The 14,996-nt window shown below is 37.3% G+C and overlaps 1 protein-coding gene and 1 pseudogene across 2 annotated transcripts; one reads left to right on the top strand and one right to left on the bottom strand.

The window, feature by feature from the left end:
• Nucleotides 1-2,392: 2,392 nt before the first annotated feature.
• Nucleotides 2,393-11,219, bottom strand: arfgap1 (ADP-ribosylation factor GTPase activating protein 1). Of its 2 annotated transcripts, XM_029501836.1 has the most exons (13): nucleotides 11,040-11,219; nucleotides 9,230-9,300; nucleotides 8,595-8,704; nucleotides 7,928-8,099; nucleotides 7,505-7,605; nucleotides 7,316-7,402; nucleotides 7,110-7,224; nucleotides 6,970-7,026; nucleotides 6,811-6,843; nucleotides 5,642-5,698; nucleotides 4,129-4,188; nucleotides 3,572-3,627; nucleotides 2,393-3,450 (listed from the first exon to the last, which is right to left on the bottom strand). In XM_029501836.1, the coding sequence occupies exons 2-13, from the start codon at nucleotides 9,287-9,289 to the stop codon at nucleotides 3,111-3,113; spliced, it is 1,248 nt and encodes a 415-aa protein (XP_029357696.1). In that variant the 5' UTR covers nucleotides 9,290-9,300; nucleotides 11,040-11,219; the 3' UTR covers nucleotides 2,393-3,110. The 2 variants fall into 2 exon arrangements, with proteins under 2 accessions (XP_029357696.1, XP_029357697.1); XM_029501837.1 differs by lacking the exon at nucleotides 5,642-5,698.
• A 1,234-nt stretch (nucleotides 11,220-12,453) lies between these two features.
• Nucleotides 12,454-13,896, top strand: LOC115044186 (ammonium transporter Rh type B pseudogene; annotated as a pseudogene).
• The last annotated feature ends 1,100 nt before the right edge of the window (nucleotides 13,897-14,996 follow it).

Here is a 14,996-nt window from a genome sequence, read left to right as displayed (position 1 = left end):
CAAACAAAAAAAAGCATTTCTGGCATAACAGTTTTATCAACAAATGTAGACACTCAATTTCACATGTTGGACAGGCACAGACACTGAGCTACACTGTTGCTGAGAAATTCAATTATGTTACAACAATGCTCACGCTATATCGAGATCTATTGGATCCATTTCATTTAGCACATTTAGTAATTTTACTGAGATTGATGTGTACCAGTAATAATAAAAGGATATCCACCAAAACTTAAATAATTTAGACCTCCACATTTAGAACAAGTGGCTGTTTAGTTCAGCTACAGCATTGTCTTCCAGTTATTTCCCTGCAAAAAGTTTTATGCCATACCATCATGAAATAAAAAAAAAATAAATACAAACCAAGAGACATAGAGCTTTTGTAATAAAAGGTAAAGTTCAGGCTAACAATGGAGAATTTGAAGTTCTCACAGATGGTCATTTACTGACATATACACCTCACTGTATCCGAGACACACGCAAACTGACATCTGTATCAACAGAGCAGACAAAACTTTTTAAGGCTTTTAAGACATAACCAGATATGAACACATGAACGCAGTGAAGCAACACAAAGGCTCCAGGAATGATATTACTCCTCCTCTCCCTTCATGGTAAAAAAAGAAAAGTGTAGACCAGTCTTTGCTGGTTTGCAGTTACACACTTAGATACACTTTTTAACCATGACACGAGTCTGCTATAGTAAGGTCTATATCAAAACTATGATGCAATGATGCATGAAACTATGATGTCCAGTAAACTGAAGACTTCTTAGAGGTAGGAAATGAGCATGGAACAATGTTCCCAGAACCTATCCTTCAGTTGTCAAATCCTGAAATAGGAAAATGCTATTTTTAAAATTCAATGCTGAGGCCCAATGAGGGCCTCCTTTATAAGTACAGCAAAAAGTTATAATAAACATCAATCCAGCAGTGACTGTCCACACACTAATCTGTTAGCAATGGATAACTGGCCAATCACCACAAAAACACCAAGCCAAACAAATGTTGACAAATCAGTCAGAACCCTGTTGAAATTTGCTTAGCTGAATGTAACATGAATTTAGTTTTGGCAATATGCATCATTTATGAAAACCAAACATCTGTAGATAGGTATGTGCAGATATAAATTAAACTTTAAAGTCATTAAATGCAGGATGTTTTTTCAAAACTGTTATGAGTTAGAGGCCACAAAAAGAAGATAAATGGTGCAATATTGATTTGTTTCAAACCTCAGCAGCTCATTTAAATTTTAAGACTGCCAGACAAATTGGCTTGATATTCAATTTCACACTTATTACATTCCTTCTTGTTAAAACAATGGTGATTCATTTCCATCTACAATGAATAGTGTAAGTACAGCTGCCATTTTGTCTGAGTCAGTGATGCATCAGGTTGATTGAATTAATTCATAACAAGTGCTTTGAGAACTATGAACATTTAGGTTTGTTAATATTACTCCATAATTCAAGCATGAAGATATCTGTGACACCAAATCCTCACAATACATAATGATCATGGTGCAATGACACCTGAAATAGATGTGGAGAACACATCACACAGAGTTGCTTCATATTCGATGAAATTTACAATGACCTGTCTGTTTAGCTGTGGTCACAAGTTACAGGCTCACAGGATCAGTAGTTACAAAACATGCAGATAACAATCTACCGTTCCCATTTGTGTCCAGTTATTAAAACACAACTTGCATGCAGTACTTACAGCATATATTCCCACGAGTGACTTTTATGTGACATTATCTACCATAAACTACAAATAACCTTTAGGTAGCAATTATTTAAAATACCCAATCAAAATCAAATTAATAAAATGACTGCCGATGTTGAGCATTTGCGGAAGAACAATTGAATATAGCCTGTGGTGACAGTTTGAACTCCTGAAACTGTAGCAGTCAGCTATAATGAAAACAAAACTTGAAACATAATTCAGCAAATCTGTTATGAAGTACAAAAGAAATTAGACGACTCATTCCAAAATATTGTTGCATTAAGGTTACTTATAGGGATGAATAGCCCCCCCCAAAAAAAGAAAAGAAAAGAATGTAATATGATGATGGTGATGGGCTTTAAGATTACTTTTATTTGTCACTGAAGACGTTACAGCGAATGATTTTGGACAGGCATTACACCCTGTCCAAACTCTTGAGTCGCTCAAGCAAGACTTGAGTTACTGTTAATGACAGAGTGAAGATGTAAAAAGTGAGCTTACAAGGTTTAAATATAAATCAAAAAAGAGATATCCAAACCTCCTGTTGTTAAATTTTCTGGTCATGGTAAGATAATTACCAAAAACCCTTCATGATTTGCACATTTATATATAAAAAAAAAAAAAAAAAAATAATAATAATAATTATAAAAAAAAAGAGGGGAAAAAAAAAAAAAAAAAAGAAGACAATGACAATATAAAGGCCCATTAAGTAGTAAGACATGACATATTTAAAATTGACAACTTTTGGGATTAATGGTTTGTTACAATATTTGTAACAAATATATAAAAAAAAAAAAAATTCTTCATCGTATTTAATGTTGTTTGAAAATGTATATATTTGATCCAAACGCCAGAACAAAACGTGCAAAAGGTCAAGGGGCAAAGTAGGTCAATTCGATAACTGACAAAAGAATGTAATTAGTGTATCAATCATACAGTATTTACAAGGGCTGGTATTTACAATGTCAAATCTTTCATCAATTGTTATGTCAGGAATTGAAAACCAGAATCATTACCACGATTATACACGAAGAATGCCATTTCACCATTAAGATTATCATATGTGAGACCAGGCGGTTCCTTTATTTACACCGATTCATTGTAATTCTCAGTGATGAAGGTAATTTACAATAATATACAAGAATGCAAGTCAATATAATTGTATTTTTAAGATTATTCAATTCATTTGTTATTGTCACTGACCTCAGGCTTCATTCATTGCTTTTTGGGTTTATAATAAATATATTTTTGAATTTGGATTGACAGAAACTACGTGGACAAAGCTCTTTCCCAGAAAGTGCCGGTGAAATGAACAGAGAAAGAGGTACGGACAGACAAAAGGAACAGGCCAGAAAAAGGGAGAGATTGAGGGTTATGAGGTCACTACCAGTCTGCATTATCCCAGGTTTCCTCAGCAGGTTTTGTTGGACTTTTCTTCGTCTTACCATCTGCATTCTCCCAGTTGTTGTCCCAGGCCTCCCAGCTCTCTTCTGTACTGTGTTTGTTGTTGGATGCTGCTTCAGAGCCCCAATTGTCCCAACTGTCAGAGCTCTTCTTTGTGGAATTATCCGCAACGGTCCAGCTGTCACTGCTGGGAGATTTCTTGGCCTTTAAGGAACTATTGCTGCCAAAGGTTTCCCAGAAGTCCTTTGCGACAGGCTGACTCGAACTGCCTTGATATCCCTCAGTGGCATCCATGTTCTGATAGCTTTCTCCCTCGGACCTGAACATAAGTGAAAACACAATGAAGCACCTTAAGGGTTCATGTTTCATCAAATTGAACAACATGTTACAAACTATTTGTACGTGTGAGTTATTGAATTTGAAAAATAACGTTTTCATACCCATCTTCTGGTTTTCCCGAGAAGAGATTAGTCAATTTTGCACCAGCTCCCTGAACCTAAGGATAAGAGAGGAGTTTTAGATTAAATTTTGGCTAATAACCGTGTTTGTTTGTTTATTATTAATCGTATTTTACTTTACATATAAGGTGGCAAAATAAAAATTATTATAATAAACCAAAAACAGTGTCACCTTTAGTATAAAAAAAAATCTAAATTGAGCACAAAATAAATTAAAAGGCTGTAACTCTGCTGTTTCAATTTCATTAACAGTAGCCAGTACTAATACAATTCCTCACAAATGCTTATTTCCAAATGGTACTCACCACCAAAATAAACAATGGGAGCAAGAAAAATAAGAGATTACAATAAGTTAGCATGTTTCCATGTACATTCATCATTGTAGCAAAGCCAGTCTCCTTCGCCGGTTACAATGTTTGGAGTTTTCTACATCTTAATTGAGAGGTCCATGGTTTAGTATGGGAGGATCAGACATACTGTTGGTGTTAAGGAGACTGGTTTTGCTCCAGTGCATCGTGGCAGAGATCTGCCCATCCTACCTTGCTTGCTAGCCCAGTGATGCTGACTGTCATTTCATCTAGCAATTTGCCATCTTTGACCTGCATTGATGCAAATTATAATCAAAAACGAATAAAATCCAAATAGTTTTTGTTAATCATAGCATGTATTGAACAAAAGTATAATTTTGATTGTGAGAAAAATTTGTGCATCCATTTGATTAGGGGAACTTGTGATCAACAGGAGAAGAGCATAACGTTTGGGTTTTTTTTTTTTTTCAAAAGTTGCTCATCTGAATAGATTAAAACACCAAAGTAAAGCAGCGACTACCATTTTGCAAGAAAGTAAGAAGCTGCTACCACAGTATATTCTATAAATATCTTCAATCACCAATGCCAGCAGTACATTAAAAGACAAAAGCTTTTTTCCCCCCCAATACTTCTTTAATATCACCTCTCTCAGTCACCACACTTAAAGGGTAGGAAAGAAAAAAAATCTTCTGGTAATTTGTAATAAAAAGTAAAATCTATCATCATGCACCCTAACCCTTTGTTTAAAAACATCAGCATGTATTCTTCCAGCCAGAAAGGCCTAAGCCGATCCCAATATCAATCCCAACACATCCTGGAGCTACTCATTTGACAGAAAGCATTAGTGCTACTGTAGAGAAGTTTTTAAATAGAAACCATTCACCATGATTTTAAGGACAATGATTTTATTTAGTTCATAATTTTTTTGCCAGAAAACAAAGCTTTGTTTTTAATGCAACAGCTCAAGCACACTTAATCTGCATAGCCAGTAAATTATTTGTCAGCTGAAGAGCCCCAGGTTGTGTCATCTTGTCTTTACCAAGACTGTGGCATATTATCTTTTGCCGCAGACCAAAGGAGCATGGCTTACTTTTGTGGTCAGTTAAGAACTTTTTAAATTCTGTTACCATCTCAGATTTTCCCATGAAAATAAGTTGCATAAGAACTTTGCATTAAATATAGAGTTCCTGTTTTGGGGCAGAGTGAGACAACCAATTTGAAACCTCAATTGGTAGCTTTTTTTTCCCCCCCAATTTGATGTCAACGTACCATGATCTGCTTAAGAGCTGCTGATGTTGTGTAACATGCAAAGATGCTTTAATTGCTATTTTAGACAACAAGAGCATGTTAATAACATTTAGATAAGAACAGTAAAAAATCTTTTTTCAGAAAACAGAATCCAGTGGAAACTGAATGCCTTGAAAAAAAAAAAAAAATCTTTTAAAATTTTCAGTGACAGTGCTGAAAGCCCACTGACTCACCCCTGGTACAATATAGACAGATCACAAATTTTTAACTTTGGTAATTTCCTAACTGCTGAGAAGATAAAGATTGTTATAAAGGTTGTTTTTTTTCTTATTTTGTATCTGTGAAAGCATAGCTTTTGTCTTTTGGTGTAAACTGGCATAAAGCAGATGATTTAGAAAAGACAAGCAGTGTAGAAAATAGCACATTCACATCTGAAGCTGTTTGTTTCTAAAGAACTGCACCCCACCAAATCAACAACTTCAAACATCAATGTTACCTTTTCTTGGGTAGGTTTGATTACATTCTCATTTAATGTCTGTCCTAACTCTGTGGCCTGGTTGGGAGTCAGAGGGGAGATGTCACTTGAATGAAACACAGTTTATCATTCACAGTAGTGCAACACACTGAGATGCTTGTTCCACAGTTTCATTTGTTACCCATCATTCCCATCCACCATGACACTGAACAAGCTCTAGAGGGTGCAATGGTTCAAAACGTCTACATAACCAATGTGAACATCATTTCGGCTGCACTGTGCTGCCTACATATGTTTTTCTTAGTTTACAGAATGTACATCATTCCATATACCACAAGAATACATTTTTGCTCCTTTCTGTCTCCTAAATTATGCAAAGTAATGTGTTGCTTTAGCCAGGCTTTTTGCTTTTCCTATTTACAGGAAAAAAAACAAAAAAACCCTACTAAATAGAACCGTTACTGATTTCAATACTGATTTCAAATGAAGGGCCAAATAGTGTAGAAAATTTGGTTTACATTACCATTCCACCTCTAAAGCACCATTTGAAGTCAACACAAAAATTGTCATGCATGGATGTATAATTCATTTTCAATGGGTATGAGTGAGCAACATTTCTATATTAGGGTTGGGAATTTAAAAGATTCCCATCCCATAATATATTATCACATAATAATGTTACCAGCTGTTTTTCAAAGGTTATCCATAAACTCAAAGTATAGGTAAAGTAAATTAAAATGACGCAATGCCTTATGTTAGTATACACAAACTGAAGTGCATGAAGAGGACATTCAAAATGTTTGTTTTATAGATGAAATAATGAAAAGCGGACAGTACTACAGAAAAACATGGACGATATGAAATTAAAAACATAACAAGATGCAGGAAAAGCTCCATGCACCTATAATCTGCTTTTACCGGTTCTGGGGGTGCCTTATAGCCCCTTAACTACATCCACAGATCCCGAGAGGGCAAAAGAGATATTAAAGTAATCACAGTTGTTAGAGCTGTTTGTTAAGAGGTTTACCAAGAATAGTGTACAGTTTGTGACTAACACCTTTAAGTCAGAGGTGCTTCTTAGTGCAATACACAGAGATGTAAGACAGAGGAAAACCTAAGTTAAACAAACAAAAACCTTAATAAATAATTACAGACAAATAATGGGTTAACCATGACTAAATTAATCTTACCTTTAAGGTTGCTTGGTTTGCCAATTTAGTTGTCTGTTTGAGGGGGGGTATAATAATAAGTGTCATTTATTCATAGTGGCAACTTATGTGGTTAATTCTGGCTTCAATTCCATAAAAAACAGGATACTGTACATGCACCTACTAGGTAAATACACTCACATTATCTTTAGCAATAGAAGCAAACTTGCTAGCTCCAACAGTGAAACTGCTCCAACCCTGCCGATAACACAACGAAAAAAAAAATGTTAGTGAGAAAAACAAAATCAGCGCTCAGCCAAATCACATGTACCATGACCTACTGAATAAATAGAAGACATGGCGTTGTTCAGGAAGTCGTCTTCTTTTTTCTCTGGGGTCACTGTGTTCCCAAAGCCAACATACCGATTCTCCTGATTGCCACTGTAACCCCCTCCACTGAAGAAGCATCAACAATCATTAGAAAAAAATAGTTTACAGATTAATAATAATCATTTAATTAAACATTTCAAGAGGGTGACTCTCTCACCTCTGATAAGAATTAACATCGTCACTCAACCAGTCCTCAAAAGCTTTGTCACTCGATTTTGCTGAGTTTTGCCCAGATCCCCCTGAGCTAAATGATAGAAATTTTAATTCATTAATAATTAATACATTAATCACTGGTCTGTTTCTGAAATTACAAACAGTTCTATTTTGTTTAGAACTTCTCATTTACCGATGAGAGGATGAAAGGCTCGCCTTGGGTTGAGGAGATGTCCAGTTTTTGGCAGAGGATGTCTCAATGGACCATTCCTTACCTTCTGCTAAAGTGGCAACCTGTCATATACAGTGTCAGAGGATGTGAATTATGCACAGTGTGTATATGAGAAAAGTCAGACAGAAAACTCAACAAACATTGGACCAATGCTTCAAGTTCCCTTTTCAGTTCGAATGACAACAGCAGCATGAATTCTTGGACACAAAAAAATCCCTAAGTCACTGTTCTCTCTGATGCATCTACCACAATGTACAGGGGTCCATAAATTTAGTTTTTTGAAAACCAGAACGAATTATGATTTAATTCTAAATCTGAAATCTAAGATATTAATAAAGTCAGTCAAGAGTTTAGTATAGATGCCTTTGGTTCTGCACTGCTGACCTTATCCCTGAAGAGTGCAGCGGCTTTGCTGTTGTATTTCTCCTGTAGAGTCCAGCTGGGATCATAATCATCTTGAAGTTCAAGAAACAAACGGAATTTTCCATTTCCTCCTGCTTTCATCTTCTCAAGCTCAATATCTTTCCACTTGTCCATGGTGACAGAGCGCACAAAACTGGATAGAAGAGATAAACGTTATCAGGCTGTTAATAGTTTAGTGGGAATAAGTGACCAGTATCTCGATTTCTCTGAACTGCTAATGGTCATTGCACTAATGGGACAAAAAAATGCAACTCTTTCAATTCACCCTGTTATTTAAGGTTAATTTAAGGTTAATTCTGATGTCCATTCTGATGTCCATTCTCAGAGATGGCTCTAGGTAAGTTTATCTAAAACCTCAGGAAGCCCATATATATATATATATATATATATATATATATATATATATATATATATGTGTGTGTGTGTGTGTGTATATATATATATATATATATATATATATACACACATATACACACACACACACACATATATTTATTTAGTATCCTAGTGAATTGATCTGTATAAAGCTGGAAACATCATGTGTCATCACACAAGATTTGATTGATGATACAAACTTCATATTATTACCGGCGAAAAATTCTAGCAAAATGTGTTAGAAAGTTCTTACCTGAGATGGACCCCCAGGCCTCTGTGCTTGCCAGAACACTCAAGACAAATCCAGATGCCATAGGTCACACTAACCCACTGGGGGTTGAAAGCACCACATTCAAAGCACAACTGAAAAGATAAGAATTCAAGTTTCTGTGTACAATTATGGAAATAAATAACAGTGACCTGACTCTATATTCTTTTGAAAATAACAATTTGATTCAACAATATTATAAGTCATCATTAAGACTTCACATTTAAACACTGCATGTAAACAAAAATACTGATTGAGATTGATGAGATTTTTTTTTATCATGACCAATTAAAAGATAAAAAAGTATAGGAATAAGAAAAACAATATTGTATGTATTGTCTATACTCCATAAATGTACTTCAAAATAAAGGAATTTTTTTGGTACCTTTATTTATATGTTAAAAGACATTACAGTATATCTACCAACTGCTGTTACCAAAGATGCAGGTCAAAAACATATCTGCATTCGTTCCAACTAAAATTACTCCCACATTTAATTTGTAAATTGATGAAAGCAGAGAAATGTGTATGTGGCTCCTTGCAAACCTGATTTCTGCCACAGAGATAAGACTCCTAAGTTGACAATATTTGGACTAGGAAAAGTTGCAAAGAGGACTTACATTATTCTCATCCTGTGTTCTCACTTCCTTCAGAACTCTTCTAGTCCTTGGACTTGCCATCTTGAACCACACTGAAAGAAATTTAACCATAAATTATCATTTCTTTCATATAAAGCTGTTCAACATGACCCATTTTTATGTTACAAAGTTGTTTCTAGAGTGAATAGCCCACCATTGAATTGGATCAGAACAACAACAGCTGAAACCACATATTCCAACAAGCCTGTCTTCTAAGGAGAAAAGACATTGCTTCAAAAAAGTTACACCTTTTCAGTAGCAGATGTTTCTTTTTTTATTTGTACATTGAGAAAACAATCTCAAAAGATGAACAGCTCACAGGAAAAAGTACTTTAATGGTGGTTCATCTAAAACAAACATGGACCTGTTCCATGGACAGTGGCTTTGATGAATGGTGTCTTGCCTGGAAAATTGATGAAAGTAGAATACTGCAGCAGCATATGTCCAGAAAAGCTGCAATAAAGTCCTTTCTGTGTCAAATTTTAATAATGGCTTCAATAATGACATGCTTCTTGTGACAGTCAACAATGATGAGTGAGTGAGTGATGAGGTGACATTGTTTTCTAGAAACCACATGAACCAACTAGTCCAGCAATAGTTTATATATACTTACATTATTGTCCAGATGTCTCCAGAACTGCCAAATATTCTGGGTTATCTATGTTACACAATGAATCTTCATTTGGACAACGTCATTCAAACAGAAAGACCTTATGAACATTGACTGAGGATCTTTCTTGATCTTGACCAAGCACTGGTGATTCGATGGTTTTTAATGGGGAAAAACCAATTGATAGTCTATAAGTAGAGCCAAATTTCTTGTTCTCTGAGGGCAAAGTTCTAAATCTCTGATTTTATGTGGCCAAAATCATCTTCACGCAAGATACGTTACGTAGATAGGTAAATACAGGCAAACACCTTGAACTTTCACACATAGAGAAATGCAACTGAGAAAAACCTGCAGTTATCTTAAATCCTGTGTCATTCGTAGCTGCCCTTTGATAAGATGACCTAACAGGGGAGAGACTTTAGGTTCACGGTGTTTCAGAAGCAGTCAGGGCCAGATCAAGTCCTTTGACAGGCCGTATACTGTCTGGCTGCTGCCATTTTAAAAAGCTGAAATCTCTGGCCCTTCAAATTCAACCGTGAGGTTTCGAAAGCAACACGGGACGGACTCTGTCAAAAATAACAATACTCCTGCAGACACACAGCCCTGGATTTAAACAAGGAAAATGGAGTCGCGGAGGGATTTCCTACTGACACCTGCCACGTCGTCAGTCATGTGTGGACCCCTAAAGATACAATATATTTACCTCAGTGATGCTCACACTCAGTAAATATAATGTCCAAGTGTACCAGCAGGCGATAAACAACAACCAGAGTCCACCGACTAACTAAATGATAAGCAGCAGCAGCAGCTCTCCTCCAAGGGGCTACCGGGGCAGCGTCATGTTGACGGCAGTCATCGTGTTAGACTTGGTAAAACATAAACCCCCAGGAGGAAGAAAGAGGGCTCCCGCTGTGAAAACAGCCTCTTTTAAATAAACGAAACCATCCAAATGCCACAGAGTTACAGTCGTGTCAAAGCTCCTGAGCTCGTATCTATCTACCATCAGGCTAACACACACACACACCGTCTGAAACAGCAGGACGGCTGTGTGATCTGTCGCCTCGGGTGCTGATTAAAAGCTGATTTCACAGCCGACTCATCAACAAGATGTTGGAGACTGAAGCGACTCGACAGGTTAGCCATCAATGCTAACGCTAGCTCCCCGGCTAGCCGGTCGGTTACCTGTCGGTGATTTACGGACAAGAAGAGGCTTCCTTCTGACGGTCTGTCGGGTCCGGCGACGAACTCTACGACGGCGTCTTCTTACCCGGCCGTGGACACACAGACAACCTCAATAAATCACAGTGGAGTGTCTTTTTAAAGCAGACTGCTGATGTTAAACACCGGGAGCCATGTTCCTGTTTGCCTACGTTGGCAGTGCAGAGCACCATGGGAGTCTTGCCGGCTCTTCCTCTGCCGGCTCTTCGTTTGAATCTCCGTCTCCCCGTCGCTGTTGCCTCTGCTGGCACGGAGTGTCAACATGGATGGGCTACATTTTACCTCAATATCCACATTTAAATGTAGTTATTTCCCCCCAGTGCCATATTTATTTTCTATTCGAGGCTGAACTTTGCACATCCAACGGCCAATTCACCTACAGCTCATTCAAAGCCCCGGTTATGTTACAGAGTAGTTCCAAGTGAGACATGGCGGCCTGTGTGTGAAACAGGAAGACCCAAACTCTTACCATTGTTAGTTTTATTGTTCAAGCATGTTCCCGTTGTGATATGCCCAAGAAAAGCAAAATCTTGAAATTGTCTTGTGGTGCACAAAATACCATTGCAACACACCGTTAACACTCATATATTTTATATACACTCATACGTTCTAATTTTTCATTTCTTCATGCCCTATTTTCCCCCAAGATGATGTCAAAGTAGTAAAAAACAAAACAAAACACAACAGCAACACTTTTCTCCTTCCTGTCAGACTATTATAATGCGCATAAGAACAGTGTACTTTTGCAGGACCAGTTATGGGAACTCCAGGATCCCACCAATGTCTTTTCTACAACTGACTCCTTTGACTTTTTTCTCCTGGTCCTTCGGTAAACAGGCCAAACTACCTCTTATCATGGTTACATACATGTGTACAACAACTTGGACAGTCTCTCATCATTATCTCCATTCATTATTAATGTTTAAGTTTCATAACATTGCTTTCAGCTGTGATTTATTAAATATGACATTCGACACATTTGGCATTTTATTCTATAAAAGGGACATGAAAACAGATTTTCAGAAAAGAATCAAACAGTCAAAAAATCTATATCTTTATTTTAATATCAACAAATAACTATTTTAGTATTTCAAGCACCCTTTTTTGGAATTGAAAATAAGATTTTGGTGGGTTAGGGTTAGGGTTAAAATATGCCACGTTAGCAAAAAAAAAAAAAAAAAAAAAAAGGAATTCCAAAGCATCTGAGGAATCCAAGTACACTCTGCACTCAAGGTGTTGCAGTGTTAAATAATGATGTCCTGGGGTTAGGCTCTTTAACCAGTGCCATCAGCTTTTCTTATCAGATAAAATAGAGGCATAAAAGGGGTGTTTGTGCAGCTGGGGGAGCCACTCGCTGGACTGTGAGTTGTGCATCAACATGAGTAATTCTACGACTTTGAAAGTGCGCCTGCCAGTCTTTGTGGTGTTGCTGGAGATTGTTATTCTGGCTCTTTATGCTGTCTTTGTCACCTACGATGACAATGCCAACGCTAAGCTGCAAAACAACCAGACCAACCCAATGGAGAACTCCCTGTATCGTGACTATCCCTACTTTTCCGATGTGCAGGTGATGATCTTCGTAGGTTTTGGTTGCCTGCTGGCCTTCTTTCGATTCTACGGCTTCAGTGGAATGGTCTTCAATTTTCTTACAGCCACGTTTGCAATCCAGTGGGCAATCTTGGTGCAAGGCTTCTTCCAGTTTTACTATGATGGTAAAATTCACCTGAGTGTGATCAACCTGCTGAACGCAGAGTTTGCGTGTGCTGTGGTGCTCATCTCTTTTGGAGCTGTGCTTGGGAAGACCAGCCCTGTTCAGCTCCTGGTTATGGTTTTGCTAGAGATCCCTGTCTTTGCTGTGACTGAGTGGGCTGTATTGAAATACATTAGAATTAACGATGCAGGGGGCACTATCCTTATTCACCTGTTTGCCTGTTACTTTGGTCTAGGAGTGACATTTGTTCTGTACCGTCCAAGCCTGAATGATGGACATGCAAAAGAGATAACCAGCTACCATTCTGACATCCTGTCAGTAATAGGGACCTTGTTCCTCTGGGTGTTCTGGCCTTCATTTAACTCTGCTCTGACCTTCAAGGGTGATGATCAACACAGAGCAATACTTCACACTTTTATAGGCCTAAGTGCATCCACCATGACTGCATTTGCACTCTCTGCCATGTTTAACAAGAGAGGTAAACTCACAATGGCAGACATCCAAAATGTAACTCTGGCAGGTGGTGTGACAGTTGGGGCATCTGTGGACATGATGATTTCTCCTGCAGCTGCATATGCCCTGGGTATTATGGGCTGTACTGCCTGTTTCTTTGGGTACAAATACCTGACTCCCTTTCTAGCACACCACATGAGGATCCAAGACCAGTGTGGTATTCACAATCTCCATGGACTCACTGGCCTGATATCTTCCACGGCAGGAATCTGCGCTATACTTTTAGCCACTGAGGAAACCTATGGGCCCAGCATGTACCAGATATTCTCCCATCGTGCTCCACCTGAGGGAGATCCAAAGCTGCTGGAGCTGCAAAGAATGATTCCTGGGTTGAAGCCAGGTTTAGGCCGTACTGCACAAGAACAAGCTCTCTATCAAGTTGCAGCAGTCTTCTCTACCATTGCTGCATCTGCAATTGGTGGGCTGGTTACTGGTTTCATCATGAAGTTACCCTCCATGGCATCCCCAGCTGACCGTGACTGTTTTGATGATGAGCTTTTCTTTGACATGCCCTCAGACTTTGTCGGTGCAGAAGTCCTCAAAACCACATGCAATGACGAAAAGGGACAAATCAAGTCTATGGACAGCAACGTTTGACATAGTTCCAGATGAAGGCAGGGTACACCCTGGACAGGGTCCTTTGCAGGGCCACACACAATTTACATTTATGTAAATCATTGTCAATGTTATTGTCATTAGAGCATTGCAAAATGTTATATTGAATAGAATCATTCTCATACATTTTGTGTTGTAATGTGAATTTTGCATGCAAAATGAAAATGTGACATAAAATTGTGAAATACGGCTATATATTTCTTTATTATTATTTTCAATCAATATAAATTAATAATAATAATTGTTATTATTATTTATCACCTCTGTTATGTTGGTACATTTTCTATGAAATATATTCCAACTATGCACTCATAAGGAAATGTAATAAATTCATCAGTTTCATTAATTTTTTTCCCTTAAACTGAAGCAAAGAAAAGCATAAAAACCAAATACAGTGAATACAGTGACCTGATCATTGTTACAAAACCATGTTTACACATAGTCAGTCGTATCTTTTCAATTTCATATCTTGTGGCATTGACATGTCTTATCTCAGTATCACTGCAGTTGGACTAGTTTAATTGTGCACAGATAACCTCCAAGACATTGTAAAGGATAACAACCATCTATATCAGAATATAGGCAATTTTATTACATTACACCAAAGGTCGTGTTCCGATCTGGCTATAAACTGCATTCACCTGGTGAATTAAAAACACCACAAAACAAAATTCCATCGTTAAAACCCTAAACAACAAATAACTGATAATGGGCATTGGTTCAGCTAGCCAGAATAATAATTCGTTTTTACAGTGCATGTTATTTGTTATAAAGATGAAAGGATAAAGGGCTTCTAATCTAATCTCCCCATGGATACTTCATTTCTTTTCTTTATAAACCTTAAGAGAAAAAGTTTATAACACAAGTACTGTACTTAATACAGTTTTAAGGATCTGTAGTTTTTTGTACTTTTACTCCATTACATTTGAAGGTATATATTGTACTTTTGACTCCACCACATTTCTATGATATACTTGTTAGATTTTAGAGAAAAAGCTCTTGTGTTCAAGTGGTGTTGCTGTAGCTGTCCCTTGCGCATGCAGTACTCTGTTTGAGTGATGAGCTTGTGAGTAACATTCCTG

The sequence above is a fragment of the Echeneis naucrates genome, chromosome 5 (genome assembly GCF_900963305.1).
Source record: "Echeneis naucrates chromosome 5, fEcheNa1.1, whole genome shotgun sequence".
In the NCBI taxonomy this organism is placed as follows: Eukaryota; Metazoa; Chordata; class Actinopteri; order Carangiformes; family Echeneidae; genus Echeneis; species Echeneis naucrates.
The sequence above is the reverse complement of the archived record's forward strand: the minus strand, read 5'-3'. Positions and strand labels throughout refer to the sequence as shown.

Excerpts from the sequence above, each read along its gene's own strand:
- arfgap1 (XM_029501836.1), bottom strand. The coding sequence starts at position 9,289 with ATGGCAAGTCCAAGGACTAGAAGAGTTCTGAAGGAAGTGAGAACACAG. Across the intron at positions 7,027-7,109 it reads CCATGTCTTCTATTTATTCA|GGTTGGAGCAGTTTCACTGT; the intron begins GTAGGTCATGGT and ends TGTTATCGGCAG. Across the intron at positions 5,699-6,810 it reads CAAACCAAGCAACCTTAAAG|GCCACAGAGTTAGGACAGAC; the intron begins GTAAGATTAATT and ends ACTCCCAACCAG.